The sequence below is a fragment of the Dromaius novaehollandiae genome, chromosome 33 (genome assembly GCF_036370855.1).
Source record: "Dromaius novaehollandiae isolate bDroNov1 chromosome 33, bDroNov1.hap1, whole genome shotgun sequence".
In the NCBI taxonomy this organism is placed as follows: Eukaryota; Metazoa; Chordata; class Aves; order Casuariiformes; family Dromaiidae; genus Dromaius; species Dromaius novaehollandiae.
Window position 1 is genome coordinate 1,393,144 of NC_088127.1, and position 23,600 is coordinate 1,416,743.

Consider the following 23,600-nt stretch of genomic DNA (forward strand, 5'->3'; position numbering starts at 1 on the left):
CAGCCGCCCCCTTCCCCGCGGGGGAGCCGGCCTCGCGCCAACCTTCCAGGCCAGCAGCCCGTTAACTGGTTTTAATGACCCGATCCCCGTTGTTACATGAATAAACGACACCTTTGTGATTAGCCGCGGGTCAGCCCCACGCCGGGGCGGCACAGCCCCACGGCACGGCCCCACGGCACGGCCCCACACCGGGGCGGCATGGCATGGCCCCCCGCCTCACCACGCCGTGGGCACCAGGCTCCACAGGTAGTCGCTGACGAAGCAGCGGGAGTGCTGGCTGCCGTCGATGTCGATGGGCTGCGCGATCTCTGGGCCGTAGTGAACTGCGGGGAGAGCGGGGCGCTGAGAGGAGGAGGAAGAAGAGGAGAAGGAGGAGGAGGAAGCTGGGGGGGGAAGAAGGCCACGGAGGGGGGGACACTCACTGCCTTTGATCTGCGTCGGCTCGGCCTCGTAGTCCCAGTCGATGCGGCTGATCTTGTAGTAGAGCTGCGTCACGTACCTGCGGCGTGGGGAGCAGGTTGGGGGGGCCCCGTCTCCTGGGGGGGCAGCCCCAATTCCCGGGGGGGGCCCCGTTTCGGCCCCACCCCGCCCCGACAGCCCCACTCACGCTGCCACGGGCGCCGTGTCGTCCTCACGGCCCGTGTCCTCCTCCAGGCGCCGGCTCTCCGCCCGCAGCTCCTCCAGCTCCTTCCGCAGGGCAGTGGGGCAGTGAAGGAAGACGGCTCTGTGTGCGGCCCCCCCCCCCCCCCCCCGTCCCCCCCCCGTGCCCCCACGAGGGCTGGGGCTGCCCCCCGCCGCCCGGACAAGGATATCCGTTGCCGGCCTGCAGACTGGTACCGGCCTCCCGCGCCCGGAGCAGCTCCTCTTCCGCGTCCCGCAGCCTCCGCAGGGACTCCTGGAGCTCCGTCTCCCGGCCCAGGAGGGTCCGCGCCACCGTCTCCTCCGCGGCGCCGAGCTCTGGGGGCGGAGGGGGTGATGCCGCGGGCCGCGCCGGGGGGCAGCGGGGCGGGGGGGTTCGGGGGGGGGGGGGTCGCACCTCCGAGGAGCTGGGCGGCAGCACCCTGCGAGCCCAGCAGCCGGTCGAGCGCGCGGCCCTGCCGGTCCAGGCCGCGGCGCAGCGGGCCGCCGGCCCAGTCCGACGCCAGCACCTTCAGCAGCTCCTTGCTCACCTCCTCCAGCTCCTGCATCTGCTCGCTCAGCATGGCGGGGGGGCTGCGGGGGGGGTCCGCGGGGCTGCGGGGGGGTCTCGGGGGTGAGGGGGGGGCGGCAAGGGGCAAGATCTGGGGTCTGGGGGCAGAGGTGGGTACGGGGGGCGCAAAGACCTGGGCAGAGGGACAGAGCTGAAGGTTGGGGGGGGGGGGGGGACAAGGCTGAGGGATGAAGAGCCACAGCTGGGGGGGGAGTTATGGGGCGCAGGAGGGAGGGCTGGGGGGGGCAGAGGAAGGGCTGGGAAAGGGGGAAATAACCTAGATTTCTTTTTTTTGGGGGGGGGGGGGGCACCGAGCTGGAAGACGTGGGGATGGGGCCAGATTTGGGGGGGGGGGGGTTAACAGAGGGCAGAGGCTGAGGTTTGGGGGGGGGGGGGCTGGAGGGCAGGGACCCCCCGCGGGATACCCCAGCGGGAGGAGGGCAGCTCAAACGGGCCCACGGGGCTGTCACGGTGGGGGGGAGATGTCCCGGGGGGGGCGGTGGGCCTCCCCACACACCGGGGCCCTGCACTAAGCACCCCCGGGGCGCGCAGATCCCCCTCCATGGCCCCGGGGTGGGGGGGGGGCTGGTTATTTCCCCGCCCGGTTTCACCCCCCCGCGCCCCCCCTACCTGCTCTCCCGTTACCGGATTGGGGGGGCGGAGCGCGCGCGCCGCCGTTTGAACGGGCCGGGGCGGGGCCGGTGCCGCGCATGCGCCACCCCGCCCGCCGCGCAGCGCGCAGGCGCGGCTCCGGCCTCCCCGCCCCGCGCCATCCGTGACGCAGCGCGCAGGCGCATCATCCGGGCAACGCCTTCCCCGTGACGCAGGGCGCAGGCGCATCATCCGGGCAACGCCTTCCCCGTGACGCAGGGCGCAGGCGCATCATCCGGGCAACGCCTTCCCCGTGACGCAGGGCGCAGGCGCATCATCCGGGCAACGCCTTCCCCGCGGCGCAGCGCGCAGGCGCGCCGCCGAACGCGCCCGCCGGCGCCGCAGTGCGCAGGCGCGCTCCCTTCCGCCTCCCCCGCCGGCTTCCGCCGCGCCGCGCGTGCGCACTGGGCCCCGGCGCGGGGCGGGGGGGGGGGGCAGCGGGCGGCCGCGAGGGAACGACATCCCCCCCGGTGACCTCGGGACCCCCCCGGCCTCTGGGACCCCCCAACCCAGGGCTTAGTCCCATCCCAATAGCCCCCCCAGCCCTGATGCCCCCCCACCTACCAGCCCCCCCAAGTGGTTACCCCATCGCACCCCCAAAACCGCGGGGGGGGGGTCCAGGCCCATCCCCTTCCCTGCGGCAGAGGCCCCCCCCCCCCACAGAGCGCCCCAGGCTCGGTCCCTTCTCCGGGTTTATTGGGGGGGGCGGGGGGGGGGGGGCTCGGCAGCGGCGGCTTCGGTCAACCAGAAAGTGAGAGAAGAAGAAAAAAATATATATACCCCACGTGGGGGGGGGCGCGGGACCCCCACCGGGGAGGGGGGCAGCGGCGGGGGGCCGCCCCTGCCCCCCCCGCCCGCGGGCCCGGCCAAGCTATTCACAGTATGTACAGAAACGCCCCGCGTACAAAAATAAAAGCTCTGCGACCCCCCCGGCCGTGCCCCCCCCCCAAACCGGGGCGCCCGCCGCATCCCCCCCCCCCGGGCCGTGCCCTCGGCCCCAATGCTACAGTACTGAGTTCAGAGGCGGCGAGCCCCCCCACCGAGCTCTGCCCCCCCCAGTGCCCCCCCCACCCCAAAACCCTCCGGGAGGGCCGGGGGGGGACCATGTTATTGCTTCACCTCTATTGGGGATGGCGGGACCCCCCCCCCGACACAGACGCACCTGGGGGGGCACGGGGGGTCCCCAGATGGGGGCATCCCCCCAGCCCAGCCCCACTGGGGGGGGGCAGAGGGCCCCCCCCGTATCACCACCAAAGGGGGGGGGCGAGAGGAAGACTTGGGGGGCCCCAGTGTCCTGCCCCCCCCAACACCGACCCAGCGGCTGGGCAGCACAGACCCCCCCCCAGAACCGTCCGGGGGGGTTCGCACCTCAAAACAGCCCCAACAGCCCCAAAACTGACTCCCCCCCCCGCTGCTCCGTCCTGCCGAAATGCCTCGCCCGGAGAAATGGCTTTGGGCGGGGGCTGGGCTGGGGGGGGGGCTGCAGCAGCCCCCCCCCCGGTCCCCCCGCCGGGTTCCCCCCCGCCGTGCTGCTGTTTTTTGTCTTTATATCTATTTGTTCGTTTTCCTGGGGGGGGGGGCTGTCCTCTTTTTTGTCTTTTGAAGTTTTTGTAAAAAACACAATAAAAATCCCCCCTCCCGCCCGCCCCCCCCAAATAAAACCCAATAAAATTAAAATAATTAAAATAAAATAAAAATAAAATAACTCTGAGTTCTGCTGCGGGGGGGGGGGGTCGGTGGTGCACGTGGCAGTGGGGGGGGTCAGTCCTGTGTCCCCCCCCCGGCCCCAAAACCACGTCGGGGGGAGGTCACCACCCCCCCGCCACGTGGTCCCCCGCGAGTCCGTTGTGTCCTTCATCCTCCTCGTCCTCCTCGCGGTGGTGGTGGTCCCCGGCGGGGGGGGGCCGGGGGCCGCCGCCCGCCTCCTCCTCCAGCGTCAGCTCGAAGCGGAAGCGGTGGGGGCCGGGCCGGGGGGGCGGCCCGGCGCCGGGGGGGGGCGAGGGGCTCTGGGGGGCCATGCTGTGGTACCAGTCCCGGTTGTCCTCCAGCGCGTCCAGGATCTCCTGGGCGTCCGGGTGCACCAGGTCGGCCCAGGTCTCCCACAGCGGGTGCACGATGTAGTCGATGAAGCCCACCTGGGGGGGGCACGGGGCTGAGCCGGGGGGGGCCCGGGGGGGGGTCCGCCCCGCCGCCGCCGCCGCGGCCCCCGCCGCACCTGGGACTTCTCCACGGAGGCGGTGTGCTTGTCGCACATGGGGCTGATCTCCATGCCGCGCTCCCGCTCCCGGTCGCCCTGCCGGAAGAACTCCTCCATGATGCGCTCCGTCCACTGCCGGTACAGCTCCAGCGGCTTCGTGGGGTTGCTCAGGTCGGCGCAGTGCACCATGTTACGCAGCACCTGGGGGGGGCCACGCCGGTCAGCGCCCCCCCCCCGGGCACGGCTGCCCCCCCCCCCCCCCCCGTGCCCCCCCGCCCCACCTGTATCCTGTCCGTGTAGTTGTCCAGCAGCAGCACCCCGGAGCTCGTCACCTTCTTGGTCTCCACCATCGTCTTGAGGTCGGCCAGGAGGCTCATGTGCTTGGACATGTCCGTGGCCAGCACCTGCGGGGGGGGTGTGGAGGCAATGCCGTCACCCCCCCGTGTCCCCCCCCCCGCAATGCAGCCCCCCCCGGGCGGCGGGGCCCTACCATGTCGATGACCATCTTGCGGAGGGTCTGGCGCTGGCGCTTGCTGAGGTTCTGGAAGATGTCGCAGTTCTCCTCCTGCAGCAGCTTGAAGCCCACGGCCAGGTGGTGGTTCTCCAGCACCGACTCGTCGTTGTACATCAGCGCCAGCTCCGAGTCTGCGCGGGGGGAGACCCGCGGGGGTCCCGCTGAGCCTGCGCGAGCAGCACGTCCGCGCGCGAGAGACACCGTGCACACGTGCGAGACGGCGTGCACACACGCAAGACAGCGTGCGCACGTGCGAGACGGCGTGCGCATGTGCAAGATGGAGTGCATGTGCAAGACGGCGTGCGCACGTGCGAGACGGCGTGCACAGGTGCAAGATGCCATGCACACACGCAAGACAGCGTGCACACGTGCAAGATGCCATGCACACACGCAAGACAGCGTGCACACGTGCGAGACAGCGTGCACACACGCAAGACACCGTGCACACGTGCAAGATGCCATGCACATACGCAAGACAGCGTGCACACACGCAAGACAGCGTGCACACGTGCAAGATGCCATGCACACACGCAAGACAGCGTGCACACGTGCAAGACAGCGTGCACACGTGCAAGACGGGGTGCAGGTGCAAGACGCCGTGTGCGTGCAAGACAAGGTGCACATGTGCAAGATGGGGTGCGCGTGCAAGACAGCGTGCACACGTGCAAGATGGGGTGCACGTGCAAGACAAGGTGCACACGTGCAAGACACTGTGCGCGTGCAAGACGGGGTGCACACGTGCAGGACAGCGTGCACACGTGCAAGACGGGGCGCACGTACAAGACGGCATGCACACGTGCAAGACACCGTGCGAGACGACACGTGCACGTGCAGGAGAGACGACACGTGCACGTGCAGGAGGGCAGGGACCCAGGGGTGCCCCCCGCCCAGCCCCGCTCACTGGTGTTGATGAGGAACTGGTTGGAGACGCCGGGGTGGTCCACGTCGTGGATGGCCGCCGCGAAGAGGGCCGCCAGGATCTCCAGGTCGGTGAAGACGGCCTGCGGGACGCGGCGCGCGCTCAGCCGCCGCGGCACGGGCCGGACCAGGACCCCCGGGGGGACCCGGCACCCGGGGACCCCGACACCTGGTGACCCAACCAGCCTCCACGGCCCCAACATCTGGGGACACCACCTCCGGGGACCCCGACAGCTGGGGACGCCGGTATCCGAGGACCCCCACCGCCAGGGACCCCGACATCTGGGAACCCCGGTATCCAAGGACCCCCACCGCCAGGGACCCCAACATCTGGGGACCCCGGTATCCAAGGACCCCCACCGCCAGGGACCCCGACATCTGGGGACCCCGGCACCCCGGGACCCGAACGCCTGGGCACAGAAGCCCCCGGGGGACCCCTGGACGAGCGCCCGGGGGGGGCCCACACGCGGGGCCGGGGCCGGGGGGGGTGGGGGGAGCCCGGTGGGGCCGGCGGCTCACGTCGAGGGCCGGCGTGGACAGCAGGACGTGGGTGGACTGCATGACGTCGGCGGCGTGCAGGCTGTTGTGGTAGGCCACGTCGGCGTGGTAGTGGTCCTCCAGCGTGAGGGTGTAGGTCAGCAGCGTGTCCACCGGGATCTTGAAGGTTTTCACCAGCTCCCGCTCCTGCCGAGGGGGACGGAGCCGGCTCAGCGCCCCGGGCTCGGCACCCCCCGCTCCCGCCCGCCCGCCCGCCCCCGCGGCCCCCCCGGGGGGCCCAGGCGTCCGGGCGGCACCTGGAATATCGTGTACATGATGCAGCTGAGCGAGCGGTTGTTGGAGTATTCGGAGACGCGGAAGATGTTGAGGCCCCACTTGTTGAGGCTGTCGAGCTCCTGCGGGGCAGAGCGCGGCGTGGGCACCGGCACCGGCACCGGCACCGGCACGGCCCCCCCCCCGCGGCCGCGGCCCCCGGCCCCCCCGGCCCACCTTGCCGAGCAGCTCCTCCTGGTCGGTTTTGACGCCGAAGCGAGGGACGCCGGCGCTGCCGAGGCTGGAGCTGCGCGTGAGCTTCTTCACCCCGCTGATCTGGCACATGGGCGGCTGCGGCTGCGGCTGCGGCTCGCGGTCCCTCTGGGCGGGCGGCGGGATCTCCACCTCGTTCTGCTTGTCTGCGACGGCGACGGCGACGGCACGGCGACGGGCACGGGGACGGGGACGGGGACGGGGACGGGGACGGGGCGGTGAGGGCCGGGCGAGCCCCACCACCCCGCCGGAGCAGGGCGGGGCCCCGGCGTCCGGGAGGGGGCCCAGGCGTCCGGGCGGGCGCTCACCCACCGAGGAAGGTGCTGGAGATGTACTCGGAGACCTGGTTGCCGGAGCGGCTCATCTCGGAGAGGTGGGTCAGCTCCCGGTTCAGCATCCTCTTGAACTGCGGGGCGGCCGGGGGGTGAGGGGGGGCGAGCGCCGTGGGGCGGGGGCCGCTCCGCGCAGGTGCCCCCGGACGCGTGTCGGGGCACCCGCGCCCCCGGCATCACCCCCCCCGCCCCACGGCACCGGGCCCTGCCTGCCCCACGGCACCGGGTCCCATCTGCCCCACAGCTCAGGGGTGCCTGGTGCTGGGGGGGGGTCTGGGCAGGGGGGTCCTATGGGGTGGGAAAGGGGGGGTCCCGGCCTCCCCCCCGGCCTGTGCCGGCCCCGGGGACGGGGACAGTCTGGCGTCACCCCAGGGAGCCGCTCTGTGAGCACTGGGCCCCCCAGTACATCCCCACTGGGAGCACTGGGAAAGCGGCACTGGGGGGACTGGGGGGACTGGGGGGGGCGGAGGCGGAGCTGCAGACGGCCCGGTGTCTCGGCCCGGCCCCAAGGACGGACCCCGGGCTGGGGACAAGGCGGGGGGCCGGGCGCCCCCCTCCCGCCCCCCCAGACGCCGAGGGACCCAGGAGCCCCGGGGGGGCCGCCCGGGGCGGGGGGGGGAGCAGCGCCTGCCCCACGGTGCCCCCCGCTCCCGAGTCCTCGCCGTCCTTGAGCGGGTCCCGGATGCTGCCCCCCCCCCCGGGCGCCGGCGGTGACTCATCCCTCGGCAGCGCCGGCCCCGAGCGGCCGCGGCCGGGGGGCACTGGGGGCCCGGCCTCCCCCCGGGTGCCCCCCCCGCCCCCCCCGAGGGCCCAGGCGTCCGGCCGCCCCTCCCTGCTCCAACCCGCCGGACCCCTCTGCAGCACGGGGGGGGCAGAGGGGGGCCCAGGCGTCCGGGCTGCCCCCACTGCCTGGAGCCCCCAGACCCACACGAGGGGGGCCAGTCTGGGCCCCCCCCCCACTGGGCTGGGGGCTCCTGGGGGGCGAGGGGCAGGGCTGCCCCCCCCCCCAGCCTGGCCGCCCCCCATTTCCCCCTGCCCCCCCCATCCACCCCCTGCCCCACAGCCCCGGGCAGGGCGGGCGGGGGGGAGCATCCCCGCATCCCTCCCGACAGCCAATCAGGGCCTGCTGCCCCATCGCCATGGCGACCGCAGTCTCCGTAGCAACTGCCCCATCGCGGTCCCTGCCCGGGGGGGGGGTTTAACCCCACCTGGCCCACACGGCCCCCCCCACCCAACCCCTCCCCCATTCACCCCCCCATTGAGTGCTCAGTGCCCCCCCCATGAGATGAGTTCGTCAGGTCTCTGCCCCCAAAGTGGGGCCCGGCAGCGAACGCCCCCCCCCAGACGGCACAGCCCCCCCCCCCCCCCCACGGCACAGTGACGATGGGGCCGCGCAGGGCTGGGGGGGGGGTCCGGCCCGTGGCCCCCCCCCCACGCCAGAGAGCACAGCCTGGGGCCCAGCCGGGGTGGGGGCACGTGCCCCCCCCACCACGGGCACCCCGAACCCCTGGGGCTAAGGTGGGGACAAGGGGGGGGCCCGGACGCCTGAGCCCCCCCGGGCGAGGCGGGAGCCGGCCGAGGGCCGCAGGGCTGGGGCTCCCCCCCCCCCGACACGCGCGTGGGGCAGGCGCATGCGGCCCCGAGCCGGCCCGGCCCCCCGGCGCGACCTTGGGGGGGGGTCGCCCGGCGTGCCCCCCCCCGGCGCCTTACCTGCCCCCACCAGCCCGCGAGCCGGGGCCTGGCGCAGGTCTCGCAGAAGAAGTCCACCAAGGGCATCTTCCGCGCTCGGCGGCGCCCGCCTGGGGGGCCCTGGGTGCCGGGGGGGGGAGGCGGCGGCGGGACCCCCGCCCGCGGCCCGCTAGCGCCCGGGGGCGGCCCCCGGGGGGGCCCTGGGCATGGCGGGAGCCGGGGGGGGGCGCAGGGCCCCCCCCGCGCCGGCGGGAAGCCGCCGGCCTGCCCCCCCCCCAGCGCTGCGCCCGGCAGGGGGGGGCCCCTCACATCGTCCCCCGGCGCCGGGCCTGGGGGACGCGGCCCCCCCCCGGCGGCCCGGCCCCGGGGGTCAGCGGGAGCCCCCGGCGCCCATCGGCGAGAGGGGGGGCTGCGAGGGGGGGCAAAGGGCCGCGGGGGGGGCAAGGGGGATGCAAAGGGATGCGATGGGATGCGGGGGGGTGCAAAGCGGATGCGGGGGGGTGCAAAGGGGATGCAATGGGATGCAATGGGATGCAAAGGGCTGCGGGGGGGGATGCAAAGGGGATGCAACGGGATGCGGGGGGGGTGCAAAGGGGATGCGAGGGGGTGCGGGGGGGGTGCAAAGGGGATGCGAGGGGGTGCGGGGGGCGCGGGGGGGTGCAAAGGGGATGCGAGGGGGTGCGGGGGGGCGCGGGGGGGTGCAAAGGGGATGCGAGGGGGTGCGGGGGGGTGCGAAGGGCTGCAAATGGACGCAGGAGGATGCGGAGGGACGCAGGGGGAGGACGCGGGGGGATGCGGGCGGATGCAAAGGGACGCGGGGGGATGCGGGAGGCCGCGGGGGGGCCGCGGGGGTCCGGGGGGGCCGGCGGGTCCGGGGGGGGCCGCGCAGCGCCCGGCGGGGATGCGGTGGCGGCGGCGGCGGAGCGCCGAGCGGGGCCGGGGGGGCCACACGCCTGCGCGGGGCTGCGGGCGCCCGGCCTCGCTCCTCCCCCCGGCCCTCCCCTGCCCACGGCCGCGGCCCCCCCGGCCCCGCTGCAGCGCCGGGGGGGCGCCAAGGCCCGGCCCCCCCCCCAGGGGCCCAGGCGTCCGGGGGGCCCAGGCGTCCCGGCGGCGGGGGGATGGGGCAGAGGGATCCGGACGGGTCACGCCGGGGGGGGGGCCGGACGCCTGGGCCCCCCCGCTCGGAGACAGGCCCGGGAGGAGCCCTGGGGCGGCCCCCGTCCCCGAGCCCTGCCGCAGCCATGGGACCCCCACAGGGCAGGGACCCCCCCACAACCCCGCAGTGGGGCAGGGACCCCCCCATCACCCCGCAGTGGGGCAGGGACCCCCATGGGTCACCCCGCAGTGGGGCAGGGACCCCCCCGTCACCCCGCAGTGGGGCAGGGACCCCCCCATTGCCCCACAGTGGAGCAGGGACCCCCATGGGTCACCCCGCAGTGGGACAGTGGGGCAGTGACCCCCATCAGTCACCCCGCAGTGGGGCAGGGACCCCCCCATTGCCCCACAGTGGGGCACGGACCCCCCCATCACTCTGCAGTGGGGCAGGGACCCCCCCATAACCCTGCAGTGGGGCAGGGACCCCCATGGGTCACCCTGCAGTGGGGCAGGGACCCCCCCATCACCCCACAGCGGGGCAGGGACCCCCGTGGGTCACCCTGCAGTGGGGCAGGGACCCCACCATTGCCCCACAGTGGGGCAGGGACCCCCCCCATCATCCCACAGTGGGGCAGGGACCCCATGGGTCACCCCACAGTGGGGCAGGGACCCCCCCATCACTCTGCAGTGGGGCAGGGACCCCCGTGGGTCACCCTGCAGTGGGGCAGGACCCCCCCATCACCCCACAGCGGGGCAGGGACCCCCCCATCACTCTGCAGTGGGGCAGGGACCACCCGTGGGTCACCCTGCAGTGGGGCAGGACCCCCCCTTACCCCACAGTGGGGCAGGGCCCCCCCAGCGGCGCAGGCGGCGGGTGGCCGGGGTGGAGGGCGAGGTGCCCGGTCTGAGCCCTCTGCGCCCCAGCTCCCGCCCCACACCCGGCCCCACGGCACCAGCACCGCAAGTACCACCGACACCACCAGCACAACCGGCACCGCCGGCACCAATGACACAACCGCCGCCACAACCTAACCGGTGACACCGACACAGCCGCTGCCATAAGCACAGGCACCACCAGCACAACCGGTACCACCGACACAACCGGCACCTCCTGCCACCACCACCGGCACCACCGGCACCACTGACACAACCGGTACCACCGACACAACCGGCACCTCCTGCCACCACCACCGACACCACCGGCACCACTGACACAACCGGCACCACCGATACAACCGGCACCCGCTGCCACCACCAGCAGTGCCGGCACCACCGGTACCAATGACACAACCGCCGCCACGACCTAACTGGTGCCGCTGACACAACCGCTGCCGTAAGTACAGGCACCACTGGCACCACCGGCACCTGTTGCTGCACCACCACTGGCACCACCGGCACCAGCCGGGCACCGGCACCATTGCCAGCGCCCGCCCCACCACCACCACCACCAGCACCACCACCACCAGCACCAGCACCACCAGCACCACCACTGCCACCATGACCAGCACCACCACCACCACCACCACCAGCACCACCACCACCACCACCACCACCACTGCCACCATGACCAGCACCACCACCACCACCAGCACCACCACCACCAGCAGCACCACCAGCACCACCAGCAGCACCAGCAGCACCAGCAGCACCACTGCTGGCCCTGGCACCGTGCTGGAGCTGCAGTGCTGTCCCCGTCCCCAAGCCAAGATGCCATGCCCGTCCCCGTCCCCGTCCCCGTCCCCGTCCCCGCCCCCGCCCCGGTGCCCGCGCGGGAGGCCCGTGCCCGCGGTGCCCCCCCACCTTGTTGGAGGCCATCTCGCTGACGGAGCGGTGGGTCTGGATGGTCTCCAGCTGCTCCAGGCACCAGTCGAGCTCCTCCAGCGTCTCCCGCGCCAGCTGCTGGTAGGTCTCCTCTGCGGGGGGGGGGACGGGGGGGGCAGCGGGAGCCTGCGGCCACCGGCCCGGGACCCAAGGGCACGGGGGACCCAAGGGGAGGGGGACGGGGGGCCACGGGGACCCCGCGGGGACGGGGGGCTGCGGGGATGCCGTGGGGATGGGGGGCCACGGGGACCCCACGGGGAGGGGGGGCTGCAGGGATGCTGTGGGGATGGGGGGCCACGGGGACCCCGCGGGGAGGGGGGGCTGCAGGGACCCCGCGGGGAGGGGGACGGGGGGCCACGGGGACCACATGGGGATGGAGCTGGGGGGCCACGGGGACCCCGCGGGGACGGGGGGCTGCAGGGATGCTGTGGGGATGGGGGGCCACGGGGACCCCGCGGGGACGGGGGGCTGCAGGGACCCCATAGGGCTGGGGGGGGCCCCGGAGACCCCACGGGGATGGGGGGCTGCAGGAACCGCACAGGAACAGGGCTGGGGGGCTGCAGGGATGCTGTGGGGATGGGGGGCCACGGGGACCCCACGGGGATGGGGGGCTGCAGGAACCGCACTGGGACGGGGCTGGAGGGCGGCAGGACGGGGTCCCCGTGCCTCGGTTTCCCCACCGGAGCAGGGTGGGGACGCACAGGCCACAACCCGGTTTGCCCCCCCTTCCCAACCCCCCCCCCCGGTACCTGAGAGCGTGGCCTTGCAGACGGGGGGCTGCGACCCCAGGGGCGACCGCCTGCGGGGAGAGGGGGCTCAGGGGGGGCTCGCTGCCGCGGGGACCCCCACGGGGGGCAGGACCCTGCAGGGGGGCCAGGACCCCCCCCGCCGGGGCCGAGACCCCTGTGATGGGGCTGGGACCCCCATGCCACAGCCAGGACCCTGCAGTGGGGCCAGGACCCCCATGCCGGATCCGAGACCCCGCAGTGGGGCTGAGACCCCCGCAATGGGGCCGGGACCCCCATGCTGGAGCCGAGACCCCGCAGTGGGGCCGAGACCCCCCCATTCCAGGGCCGAGACCTTGCAATAGGGCTGAGACCCCTACGCCAGGGCTGAGACCCCGCAGTGGGGCTGAGACCCCCCCCATTCCGGGGCCGAGACCTTGCAATAGGGCTGAGACCCCTACGCCGGGGCTGAGACCCCGCAGTGGGGCTGAGACCCCCCCATTCCGGGGCCGAGACCTTGCAATAGGGCTGAGACCCCTACGCCGGGGCTGAGACCCCGCAGTGGAGCCAAGACCCCCGCAATGGGGCCGGGACCCCCATGCCACAGCCAGGACCCCGCAGTGGGGCCGAGACCCCCACGCTGGAGCCGAGACCCCGCAGTGGGGCTGAGACCCCCACGCCGAGGCTGAGACCCCCGCAGTGGGGCCAGGACCCCCATGCTGGAACCAAGACCCCGCGGCGGGGCCGAGCCCCCCACGCCGGATCCGAGCCCCCCCCCGGCACGCGGGGCGCTGACCTGCTGCCCGGGGGGGCCGGGACGTTCGCCAGGATGGAGAAGTTGCTGCGGACGCTGCGGAGACTCGCCAGCACCTGGGGGCGGGCGGCGGCGGGGGGGGTGGGCGCGGGGGGGCCGCGGCAGCGCCCGGCCCGGCCCCGCGGCCCCCCCGGCCCCCCGCCCTACCTGGGCGAACGGCGTGACTATCAGGTCTTCGGCGTGGCTGGGGGAGAGACGGGGTCAGCGCCGACGCAGCCGGACGCCTGGGCCCCTCCCCGCCCCCCCCCCCGGTGGGGATGGAGGGGGGGCTGCGTCCCACCGTGGCACAGGGGGCCGGGGGGGGCCCATCTGCAGCACGTGGGGTCTCTGGGGTGCCCGGGGGGTCTCTGGGGTGTGCATGGGGCTTAGCAGGGGTCTGGGGGGTGCCTGGGGGGGTCCCTGGGGTATATATGGGGCATAGCGGGGGTCTGTGGGGTGCCCGGGGGTCCTGGGGGGGTCCCTGGGGTGCCCAGGCAGGCTGGGGTGGGGGGTCCCAGGTGCTGGGGGGTCCTTGGGGGGTCCCTGGGGTGTGCAGGGGTCTGGGGGGTCCCTGGGGCACCCAGGGGTCTGGGGGGTCCCAGGGGGTCCCGGGGGTGCCCAGGGGTCTGGGGGGTCCCTGGGGGGTCTGGGGGTCCCAGGGGTGTCACTGGGGTGCGCACGGGTCTGGGGGGTCCTGGGGGGGTCCCTGGGGCACCCAGGGGTCTGGGGGGCCCCGGGGGGGTCCTGGAGGGTCCCTGGGGTGTGCAGGGGTCCCTGGGGTCCCTGAGGCATGCAGGCAGGCTGGGTTGGGGGTCCCCGGTCCCAGGGGGTCCTGGGGGTGCCCAGGGGTCTGGGGGGTCCCGGGGGGTCCCGGGGGTGCCCAGGGGTCTGGGTGGTCCCTGGGGGGTCTGGGGGTCTGGGGGGTCCCGGGGGGGTCCCTGGGGTGCCCAGGGTCTGGGTGGTCCCTGGGGGGTCCTGGGGGTCTGGGGGGTCCCGGGGGGTCCCCGGGGTGCCCAGGAGGTCTGGGGGGCCCCGGGGGGGCGGCGGGGGGGTGCTCACGCCTCGCTGGCGACGGAGGAGTTGCGGGAGACGCTCTTGGGGGAGGCGTCGTAGTCGCTGTCGGAGCGGTAGAGGAAGGACTCGCGCCGCTGCCCGGGGGGGGCCGGGGGGTGCAGCACCAGCCCCGGGCTGCCCTGCGGCTCCAGCGGGCTCCGACCCGGCGAGGGGCCATTCTCCGCCTCGAAGCTGCGGGGGGGGACACGGGGGGGGGGGTGAGCGGGGCGACCAGGGGTCCCCCGCCCCCCCCATGGGGGCTGCCCCCACCCCGCGCCCGCCCGCCGGGGCCCCCAGCACTGTCACAGCCCCCCCCCAGCCCCCGGGACCCCCCCATGGAGCAGCAGCGGGGGGGCGCCCGCCCCCTCGACACGCGCGTGTGCACGGGGCTGGTGCAGGGCCTTGCACGCGCGTGTGCAAACCCGGCAGCCCCAGCTCCCCCCCTGGCCCAGGCACACGCGTGTGCACATGGACATGTGTGTGCACAGGGCTGGTGCAGGGCCTTGCACGCGCGTGTGCAAACCCGGCAGCCCCAGCTCCCCCCCTGGCCCAGGCACTCGTGTGTGCACGTGGACACGTGTGTGCACAGGGCTGGTGCACGGCCTTGCACGCGCGTGTGCAAACCCAGCAGCCCCATCTCCCCCCCCCAACACCCTTGACATGCGTGTGCACGTGGACACGTGCACGCACAGAGCTGGTGCAGGGCCTTGCACGCGCGTGTGCAAACCCGGCAGCCCCGGGCCCATCTCCTGCCTGTCCCAGGCACTCGTGTGCACATGTGCGTGCACGGGGCTGGCGCACGGCCTTGCACGTGCGTGTGCAAACGCAGAATTCCTAGGCCCATCTCCTCCCTGTCCCAGGCACACGCGCGTGTACAGGTGCACGCACGGGGCTGGCGCACGGCCTTGCACGCGCGTGTGCAAACCCGGCAGCTCCCCGGGTATCGATATCTGCAGAGGCCTCGGCGGGAGGCCGACGGGGAAAGGCGGCACCGGGGCGAGCGGCCGGCTCCGGAGACGCCCCGCACCCCGTCCCGTCCCGTCCCAAACCGCGGTGCCCTGCACCCCGTCCCCTCCCGTCCCGTCCCCAACCGCGGCACCCCCGGCCCCGGCGCGGCCCCCTCCCGGCACGCGGGGCCCAGCGGAGCAGCCGGGTCCGGACGGCGGCGCGGCCGCGGCTCCACGTCCCAACGGCTCCGACCGCCCTGCCCGGACGCGTCCCCCCCCAGCAGCCGGGTCCTGGCACCGGGATGGGGGGGGACCGGGAGCGGGTCCTGCCCATGTCCCCCCCCAGCAGCCGGGTCCTGGCACCGGGAGCGGGTCGGGACCACGTCCCCCCCGCAGCAGCCGGGTCCCCGCGCCGGGACGGCTCCGCGTCCCCCAGCCCCAGAGCCGGGACCGGCAGCGGGGGGAGCCCGGCCGGGACCCCCCCACCCCGGGGCAGCCCGGCTCCCCCCACCCCGCCCCGGTGCCGGTGCCGGTGCCGGTGCCGCCCGACGGGCCCCTTTGCACCGAGCGCGTGTGGGCGCGGCGGGGCCCAGGCGTCCGGGACGGGGGACCCCCCGTACCAGGACCCCCGGGGCCGGTGATGCCGGGGACCCCCGGGCCGGGCGAGGACGGCACCGAGGACCCCCGGGGCGTGGGGGGGGGCACCGGGGCCCCCCGGGGTGCGGGGTGGGGGGGTCCCGGCACCGCTTCCCCCAGCTCCGACCGCCGTCTCCACTTCCTCCTGCAGCCGGGGAGGGACCCAGGCGTCCGGCCCCCCCCCGCGCCCCCCCGCCCACCAAACCAGCGACCCCCCAGACCTGGGCCGGGGGGGGGCACCCCGCTCTCTCCCCGGGGGGGGGGCAGGGTGCACGAACCGCCCCCCCGGGGCCTTTCGGGGCCCCCCCCGGCCCCCGCCGCCCCCAGGCAGGCGGAAGGGGAAGCACCCGTCCCCGTCCCCGTCCCGTCCCGGCGGGTACCTGGGGGGGGCCCCCCCCGCCCCTTCCCCCCCCCCCCGCCCCTTCCCCCCCCCCCCCCCCGCGCCGGGCACCGGCCTCGCCCGCGGCCCCGGAAGCGCTCGGCCCGGGGGGGCCCCGCTCGGCCCTGCGGCGGGGGGGGACAGACGGCCCGGACCCCCAGACCGGGCCCGGCCGCAGACAGACCCCCCCCCCCCCCGACGGGGCGGCCTCGCTCCGCCGCGGCCCCCCCGGGCTCGGCCCCGCCCCGCTTATCGCGCCCCGGCCCCGGCTCCCCGCGGCCCGGAAAGGCGCCGGACGCCTGGGCCCCCGGGAGCCGGCCCGGCCCCTTCCCGCGCTCACCTGCGGCGGGGGGGGGAAACGGGCCGGGACGCCTGGGCCCCGCGGGGTGGCACGGGGGGGGGAGGGGGGGGCGGGACGCCTGGGCCCTGCCGGGGTGGCACGGGGGGGGGCCGGGACGCCTGGGCCCTGCCGGGTTGGCACGGGGTAGGGGGGGGGGCCGGGACGCCTGGGCCCTGCCGGGCTGGCACGGGGGGGGGGGGGGCCGGGACGCCTGGGCCCTGCCGGGCTGGCACTGGGGGGGGGGGCCGGGACGCCTGGGCCCTGCTGGGTTGGCACTGGGGGGGGGGGCCGGGACGCCTGGGCCCTGCTGGGTTGGCACGGGGGGGGGGGGGCCGGGACGCCTGGGCCCTGCTGGGTTGGCATGGGGGGGAGCCAGGACGCCTGGGCCCCGCGGGGCTGGCACGGGGGGGGGCCGGGACGCCTGGGCCCTGCTGGGTTGGCATGGGGGGGGGGGGCCGGGACGCCTGGGCCCTGCCGGGTTGGCACTGGGGGGGGGGCCGGGACGCCTGGGCCCTGCTGGGTTGGCACGGGGGGGGGGGCGGGACGCCTGGGCCCCGCGGGGCAGGGGCGGCGGTGCTCCCCGGGTGCGGGGCGGGTTCGGCAGCGCCGCCGGACGCCGGGGCCCCGCGGGGGGGGGGGGGGGGGGCGCGGGGGGGGCCCTCACCTGCCGCGGCGGCGGCGGCGTCGCTCCTGGATGCTGCGGTTGAGGCGGAGGCGCTGCAGGAAGGTCGGGGAGCCGCCGGGGGAGAAGCCGGGCGAGCCGGGACCCCGCGCCGAGGCGGCGGCGGCGGCGCCGGGCAGAAAGGCCTCGTCGTCGGGGCCGGCGGCGAGGCGCAGCTCGGGGATGCGGGGCAGGCTCAGCCCGCGGCGCTCCCGGGCCATGGCAGCGCCGGACGCCTGGGCCCGCGGCGGGAGGCGGGGTGGGGTGGGGTGGGGTGGGGTGGGGTGGCGGCCCGGACGCCTGGGCCCTGCCCGGGGAGCGCCGGGCGCGGGGGCCGGTCCGAGCGCGGGGGGGCGGCCGAGGCCCCGGTGCCGCCGCCGGAGGGAGCCCCGGAGCGGCGGGGCCCCGCGCCCGGCCCGGGGGGGCGGGACCTGCCGGGGGGGCCGGGGAGCAGCCCGGGGGGGGGCCCGCACCCGCCCCGGGGGTCCCGGAGACCCGCTGTGGGTCCCTGCACCCGCCTCGGGGGTCCCGGAGACCCGCTGTGGGGCACACGGACCAGCCCGGGGGGGCCCTGCGCCCTGCCCGGGGGTCCCGGAGACCGGCTGTGGGTCCCTGCACCCGCCTCGGGGGTCCCGGAGACCCGCTGTGGGGCACACGGACCAGCCCGGGGGGGCCCTGCACCCTGCCCGGGGGTCCCGGACACCGGCTGTGGGGCCCACGGACCAGCCCGGGGGGGGCCCTGCACCCTGCCCGGGGGTCCCGGAGACCCGCTGTGGGTCCCTGCACCCGCCTCGGGGGTCCCGGAGACCCGCTGTGGGGCACACGGACCAGCCCGGGGGGTCCCTGCGCCCTGCCCGGGGGTCCCGGACACCGGCTGTGGGTCCCTGCACCTGCCCCGGGGGTCCCGGAGACCTGCCCGGGGGGCTGGGACCCTGCAGGGGGCTGCGGGGGGGGCTGGGACCCCCCTGCCCCGTGTCCCGGGCTCCGTGCTCCCCTCCCTGCCCCACGGCGGCCGGAGCCCCACGGCAGATGAGGCCCCATGGCGAGCCAGAGCCCCACAGCCTCCCCGTGCCCCACAGTGCTGCCAGTGCCCCACGGCCTCCCTGTGCCCCACGGCGCTGCCGGTGCCCTGCAGCCTCCACGTGCCCCACGGCCTCCCTGTGCCCCACGGCGCTGCCGGTGCCCCGCAGCCTCCCTGTGCCCCACGGCCTCCCCATGCCCCACAGCCTCCCCGTGCCCCACGGCCACCTTGCAGCCCCACGGCCTGCCCCACTGGCAGCCCCCGGCCCCGCTGCCGGCGCTCCCCTTCCCCCCGAGGCCTCTCCTCTCCCCACGGCTCGGCCCTGCCGCCCACCCCGAGCCCGGCTCCGGGTCTGAGCATCCCGGGGAGCCGGAGCATCCCGGCCCCACTGGAGCACCCCAACCTCGACGGAGCATCCCGGCCCCGCCGGACCATCGCAGCCCCACCGAGGGCATCCCGGCCTCGCCGGAGCATCCCGGCCTCACTGAGACCATCCCGGCCCTGCTGGACCATCCCGACCTCGACGGAGCATCCCGGCCCCACCGGACCATCGCAGCCCCACCGAGGGCATCCCGGCCTCGCCGGGGCATCCCGGCCTCGCTGAGACCATCCCGGCCCCGCCGGACCATCGCAGCCCCACCGAGGGCATCCCGGCCTCGCCGGAGCATCCCGACCTCGACGGAGCATCCCGGCCTCGCCAGAGCATCCCGGCCCCACCGAGGGCATCCCGGCCTCACTGGAGCACCCCGACCTCGACGGAGCATCCCGGCCTCACTGAGACCATCCCGGCCCTGCTGGACCATCCTGGCCTCGCCAGAGCATCCCGGCCCTGCTGGAGCACCCCGGCCTCGCCGGAGCATCCCGACCTCGCTGAGACCATCCCGGCCTCGCCGGAGCATCCCGGCCTCGACGGAGCATCCCGGCCCCACCGAGGGCATCCCGGCCCCGCAGCGGTTGGGGGGGGGTGGGGGCACACGCCGGGGCGCGGGGCTGGGGCGAGGATCCGCAGGCGAAGGCTCCGGGGGGGCCGCGCGGCAGCCGGGGGGGGGGGGGTGACTCACCAGGCTGCACATTTAGCAGCCCGCAGCCTGGGAGGGCGGGAGGGAGGTTTCTGCCGGCGGTTTCCTGCCTCGGGAGCTGCAGCCACCGGCCCAGACGGGGCAGCCGCGGGCTCCGGCCCCTCATGCCCCGGGGAGGCCGCGAGCCCGGACGCCTGGGCCCCCGGACGCCTGGGCCCCTCGCGGCGGGCTGCAGGCAGCCGCCTCCCTGTTGGTTTGTTTACTTCGGTGTCTGTTTATCCCGAGCCTCCGGAGCAGCAGATTGGGAACAAAACCCAGGGAAACACCAAGAAAGCGGCGCGGGCGGGCGGGCGCGGGGGGGCCGCGGGGGCTCGGCCCCTTCCCAGCTCCCTGCCCAGCGGCGCTTCCCAACCGCCGGGAACGGCCGGTCCCGGCTCCGTCCCACCATCCGCGCTGCAAGTCCACGGGACGCGATCCCGTGGGACGCGATCCCGCAGGACATGATCCCACAGGATGCAATCCCATGGGAGAAAGCACGCAGGATGCAATCCTGTGGGACAGGAGCAGGCGGGATGCGATCCCGTGGGACGCAATCCTGCAGGACATGATCCCACGGGATGCAATCCCGTGAGACACAAGCACGCAGGACACGATCCCGCAGGACATGATCGTGCCAGACGCGATCCCGCGGGACGCGATCCTGCAGGACATGATCCCATGGGATGCAATCCCGTGAGACACAAACACGCAGGACACGATCCCGCTGGACACGATCATGCCAGACGCGATCCCGCGGGACGCGATCCTGCAGGACATGATCCCATGGGATGCAATCCCGTGAGACACAAGCACGCAGGACACGATCCCGCAGGACACGATCGTGCCAGACTCGATCCCGCTGCCCCCGGCAGCCCCGCAGACCGCGGCTTTGCAGACGGGACGCCCGGGGCGCGGAGCCGCCATCCCGCAGGAGCAGCGGGAGCCGGAGCGCCCGGCACGGCGGCGGATCAACCTTGGCGTGCGCCCATCGGTTCCCCCCACGAGCGGCCCCCCCGGCTGCGGGACCGCGGGAAGGACCCGCTCGGCTCCGGCTCGGCTCCAGCTTGGAGCAGGGATGGGGATGGGGATGGGGATGGAGACAGCATGGAGGTGGGGATGGGATGGGGATGGGGACAGGGAAGAGGTGAGGATGGGATGAAGGTGGGGTTGGAGATGGGATGGGGACAGAGATGGGGACGGGGACAGGATGGGGATGGGACAAGGAAGAGATGGGGATGGGAATGGGGACAGGATGGAGATGATGGAGATGGAGATGTGACTGGGAAGAGATGGAGATGGGAATGGGGACAGGATGGGAATTGGGACAGGGAAGAGATGGGGACGGGGACCGAGACGGGGACAGGGCCAGGCTGGGAACGTGGACGGAGAAGAGATGGGGATAGGGACGGGCACAGTCACCAGCCGGGGGCCAGGGGCCGTGTCCGGGGATGCTGGTGGGATCCCTGCGGGACGGCGACGCTCCGGCAGCACCAGCAGCATCTTGGAGCGTCGCCGAACCGAGCTGTGCCAAGCGGAGCCGAGCCGAGCCGAGCCGTGCCGTGCCATGCCGAGCGGAGCGGAGCGGAGCCGGGGGCGGCACGGAAGCACGGCCGCTCGCTCCCGGCCCGCTGCTATTTCTAGCAGACGGCATGTGCGCGGCCCGCCTGCCGGCGCGGGATTTTCTAGTAAACTGGATATTATCCGGGAGCTTAAGACAAATGTGAATCACTTTTAATGGACGCAGGTGACTCATCGGGCTCGAAGAAGATTATGGCACGTAATAAATGCCAGAGGGGCTTTTACGGGCCGGGGAGCTGCGAGCGGCCCCGCGGCGGTGCCAGGGCCCGGCGGCTAGTTCGTTCTTTATTTTCCTCGTTGTTGTTTCCTGAAAGGAAACGAATTAAGCAGGAGGAATTAATCGCGGCGAGGGCTGGGAGGCCGCGGCAGCCTCTTGGCGCAGCGGCTCGCCGGGGCCGGGCCCGCGCGGGGGTGGGATCGGTCGGAAAAGCCTCCGGGAGCCCGGCCGGATCCTGCCGGCGGCAGACGCGGAGCCGGGATGTGCCGGGCCGCCCTCGCCGACGGATCCGGGATCCGGCGTTCCCGGCGCGGTGCAATCGATGCAGCGAGCTCGCCGGCGCGGCCGCCGCTCCGGGAAGGGCAAAGCCGAAAAACTCCCGGCGCCGGCGCCCGGGACGTCCCGTCTCCACGGCCGCTGGCGCCGGTGGACGCCGCCCGGCCGGGTGCTCGGGGACGGCCGTGTTGGGGGTAAACAGCGCCCGCCCCGTCAAACAACAGCCGCGTCCCCTCGTCCCGCCCGGCCGGGCTAATTGCCGAAAGCAGGGACGGACCCGCAAACACAGCGCGGCCCCGGGACGCCGGGCGGAGAAGGGGCCTCGGCCGAGGAGCCGCCGGGGTGGAGCGGCGCGGGAATGCGGCGCGGGAATGCGGCGCGGGAATGCGGCGCGGGAACCCGGTGCGGGAATGCGGTGCGGAAGCCCAGCACGGGAACCCATCGCGGTGATGGCTGCTCCGCGTCCCCGGCCCGGCAGCGCGGCGGCGGGATTCGCTCCCTCCCAGGAAGGGAGGGCGGGAGACGAGGAGGAAAGACGAGCCCGGACCATCTGCCGCGCTTCGCGTGCATAAATCCCCCCCTCGCCGGGCTGGCGGCACCGTCCCCCGCCGCTGCCGCTCCGGAGGGACGCGGCGCCTCGCTCCGGCTCCCGCTCCCGCTGCGTTACTACGAGCCGCCAGGCAGCGAGTCGGCAGCCGGTTTCCGCCCCGGGAAGCTCCGCTGAACTTCCCCGACGGGATTTGGGCACCGGCCCGTCGGAGCACGGCCGGGCTCTCACCCGCACGTCGAGGCCGAGGCCCCGCGTTGGGAACCTGCCGGGATCCGACGGAGCCTCCGGCCGCGGGAACCGGCGGCTCTGCTCCGTGTGACCCGGCTGCTCCGGAGCCACCGGAGCTCGTGCCCGGCCGCACGGGGAGCCGGGAGCCGCAGCCGGTGCCCTGGGGGGTCCCGGGATGCCCCAGCTGCCGCCGTCTCCGGCGAGGGGGGAAAAGACCCTCGGAGCCTCGCGGAGGCCGGAGGAGCGCGGAGCCTGCTACCGGAGACGGGGGCCCCCGCGGCTCCAGGGACCCCCCCGGGCCGGGACCCAGCAGCCCCGGGACCCCCCCATCGGGGACCGGCGGCCCCGAGAACCCCCCCCCCCCCGTCGGGACTCGGCGGCTCCAGGAACATCCCCCCCCTGTCGGAGCCTGGCAGCCCCGAGACCCCCCCGTCGGGGACCGGCGGCCCCGGGACCCCCCCAGCCAGGACCCGGCGGCCCCGGGACCCCCCCCCCAGCCAGGACCCGTCGGCCCCGGGACCCCCCCCAGCCAGGACCCGTCGGCCCCGGGACCCCCCCCCCAGCCAGGACCCGTCGGCCCCGGGACCCCCCCCAGCCAGGACCCGGCGGCCCCGGGACCCCCCCAGCCAGGACCCGTCGGCCCCGGGACCCCCCCCAGCCAGGACCCGGCAGCCCCGGACCCCCCCCAGCCAGGACCCGGCAGCCCCGAGACCCCCCCCAGCCAGGACCCGGCGGCCCCGGGACCCCCCCCAGCCAGGACCCGGCAGCCCCGGGACCCCCCCCCAGCCAGGCCCCGGCGGCCCCGGGACCCCCCCCAGCCAGGCCCCGGCGGCCCCGGGACCCCCCCCAGCCAGGACCCGGCAGCCCCGGGACCCCCCCCCAGCCAGGACCCGTCGGCCCCGGGACCCCCCCCAGCCAGGACCCGGCGGCCCCGGACCCCCCCCCAGCCAGGACCCGGCGGCCCCGGGACCCCCCCCCGAGCCAGGACCCGGCAGCCCCGGGACCCCCCCCGAGCCAGGACCCGGCGGCCCCGGACCCCCCCGTCGGCCCCGGACCCCCCCGTGGGGCCCCGCGGCCGCGCCGTCGGGGCACCTACCGCTGGCCGGCGGCGGGGGCGGCGTGCAGGGAGGAGGGCCAGGACATGCGGGAGCGGCCGAGGCCGGGCCGGTCGCCGGTGTCCAGGGCGTCGGCGCGCTCCATGGGCCGCGGCGGCGGCGGCGCCGTGTCGGAGAAGCCGCGGTGCCGGATGCGGACGGGGGTGCGCGGCTGCCGCCACAGGTGCTGCGGCGGCCTCAGCGTGCCCGGGGCCTCCCGTGGCGGCGGCGGCGGCGGCGGCGGCGGCGGCGGCGGCACCGGGCTCTGCCCGCGGCCGCCCGGCGGCTCCATCGCGGCGGCGGCGGCTCCCGGCCCCGCTCCCGGCCCCGCTCCCGGCCCCGCTCCCGGCCCCGCTCCCTAGCGCTGCGCGGCGGCCGCGGCCGCGGCGGCTCTGCCCGGCGCCGAGCTCCGCATGGCCCCGCACCGGCACCGGCACCGGCGCCGCCACCCCGGGGAGGCGCCTGCCGCCGCCGCCGCCGCTGCCGCTGGTGCTGCCGGTGCCGCTGCCGGTGCCGCCGCCTCTGCGCGCCCGCCCCGGCGCCTCCCCCCGCCCCGGCGCAGCCTCCGGCCCCCCCGGGACCGGCCTCCCCCGCGGCGCGGCTCCGCCCGGGCAC

The 23,600-nt window shown here is 75.9% G+C and overlaps 2 protein-coding genes across 5 annotated transcripts; both read right to left on the reverse strand.

The window, feature by feature from the left end:
* Nucleotides 1–56: 56 nt before the first annotated feature.
* SPC24 (SPC24 component of NDC80 kinetochore complex) lies at nucleotides 57–1,958 on the reverse strand. 3 transcript variants are annotated; one of them, XM_064499174.1, is made up of 6 exons: nucleotides 1,820–1,958; nucleotides 1,037–1,233; nucleotides 813–957; nucleotides 608–700; nucleotides 423–499; nucleotides 57–323 (listed from the first exon to the last, which is right to left on the reverse strand). In XM_064499174.1, the coding sequence occupies exons 2-6, from the start codon at nucleotides 1,200–1,202 to the stop codon at nucleotides 217–219; spliced, it is 588 nt and encodes a 195-aa protein (XP_064355244.1). In that variant the 5' UTR covers nucleotides 1,203–1,233; nucleotides 1,820–1,958; the 3' UTR covers nucleotides 57–216. The 3 variants fall into 3 exon arrangements, with proteins under 3 accessions (XP_064355244.1, XP_064355245.1, XP_064355246.1); XM_064499175.1 differs by having other exon boundaries at nucleotides 1,037–1,212; nucleotides 1,820–1,955; XM_064499176.1 differs by lacking the exon at nucleotides 1,037–1,233 and having other exon boundaries at nucleotides 1,820–1,948.
* Nucleotides 1,959–3,517: 1,559 nt separating this feature from the next.
* PDE4A (phosphodiesterase 4A) lies at nucleotides 3,518–23,206 on the reverse strand. Of its 2 annotated transcripts, none has more exons than XM_064499203.1 (15): nucleotides 22,988–23,206; nucleotides 14,007–14,192; nucleotides 13,116–13,152; nucleotides 12,951–13,024; nucleotides 12,179–12,228; nucleotides 11,409–11,521; nucleotides 6,805–6,898; nucleotides 6,457–6,638; nucleotides 6,264–6,362; nucleotides 5,989–6,153; nucleotides 5,453–5,552; nucleotides 4,528–4,682; nucleotides 4,319–4,441; nucleotides 4,056–4,238; nucleotides 3,518–3,975 (listed from the first exon to the last, which is right to left on the reverse strand). In XM_064499203.1, exons 1-15 carry the CDS (start codon nucleotides 23,089–23,091, stop codon nucleotides 3,649–3,651), a joined length of 1,992 nt encoding a protein of 663 aa, XP_064355273.1. In that variant the 5' UTR covers nucleotides 23,092–23,206; the 3' UTR covers nucleotides 3,518–3,648. The 2 variants fall into 2 exon arrangements, with proteins under 2 accessions (XP_064355273.1, XP_064355272.1); XM_064499202.1 differs by lacking the exon at nucleotides 22,988–23,206 and adding an exon at nucleotides 16,967–17,230.
* Between the last annotated feature and the right edge of the window lie 394 nt (nucleotides 23,207–23,600).

Bases quoted from the DNA above. Each gene is read 5' to 3' on its own strand.
- PDE4A (XM_064499202.1), bottom strand. From the start codon at position 17,184: ATGGCCCGGGAGCGCCGCGGGCTGAGCCTGCCCCGCATCCCCGAGCTG. The intron at 13,153-14,006 runs GTGAGCACCCCC...TCTCTCCCCCAG, and splicing joins TCCTCCGTCGCCAGCGAGGC to CCACGCCGAAGACCTGATAG. The intron at 5,553-5,988 runs GTGAGCCGCCGG...CGCGTCCCGCAG, and splicing joins TGTCCACGCCGGCCCTCGAC to GCCGTCTTCACCGACCTGGA.
- SPC24 (XM_064499174.1), bottom strand. From the start codon at position 1,202: ATGCTGAGCGAGCAGATGCAGGAGCTGGAGGAGGTGAGCAAGGAGCTG. The intron at 958-1,036 runs GTGCGACCCCCC...CTCCGCCCCCAG, and splicing joins TGCCGCCCAGCTCCTCGGAG to AGCTCGGCGCCGCGGAGGAG. The intron at 324-422 runs GTGAGTGTCCCC...CTCTCCCCGCAG, and splicing joins GCCGACGCAGATCAAAGGCA to TTCACTACGGCCCAGAGATC.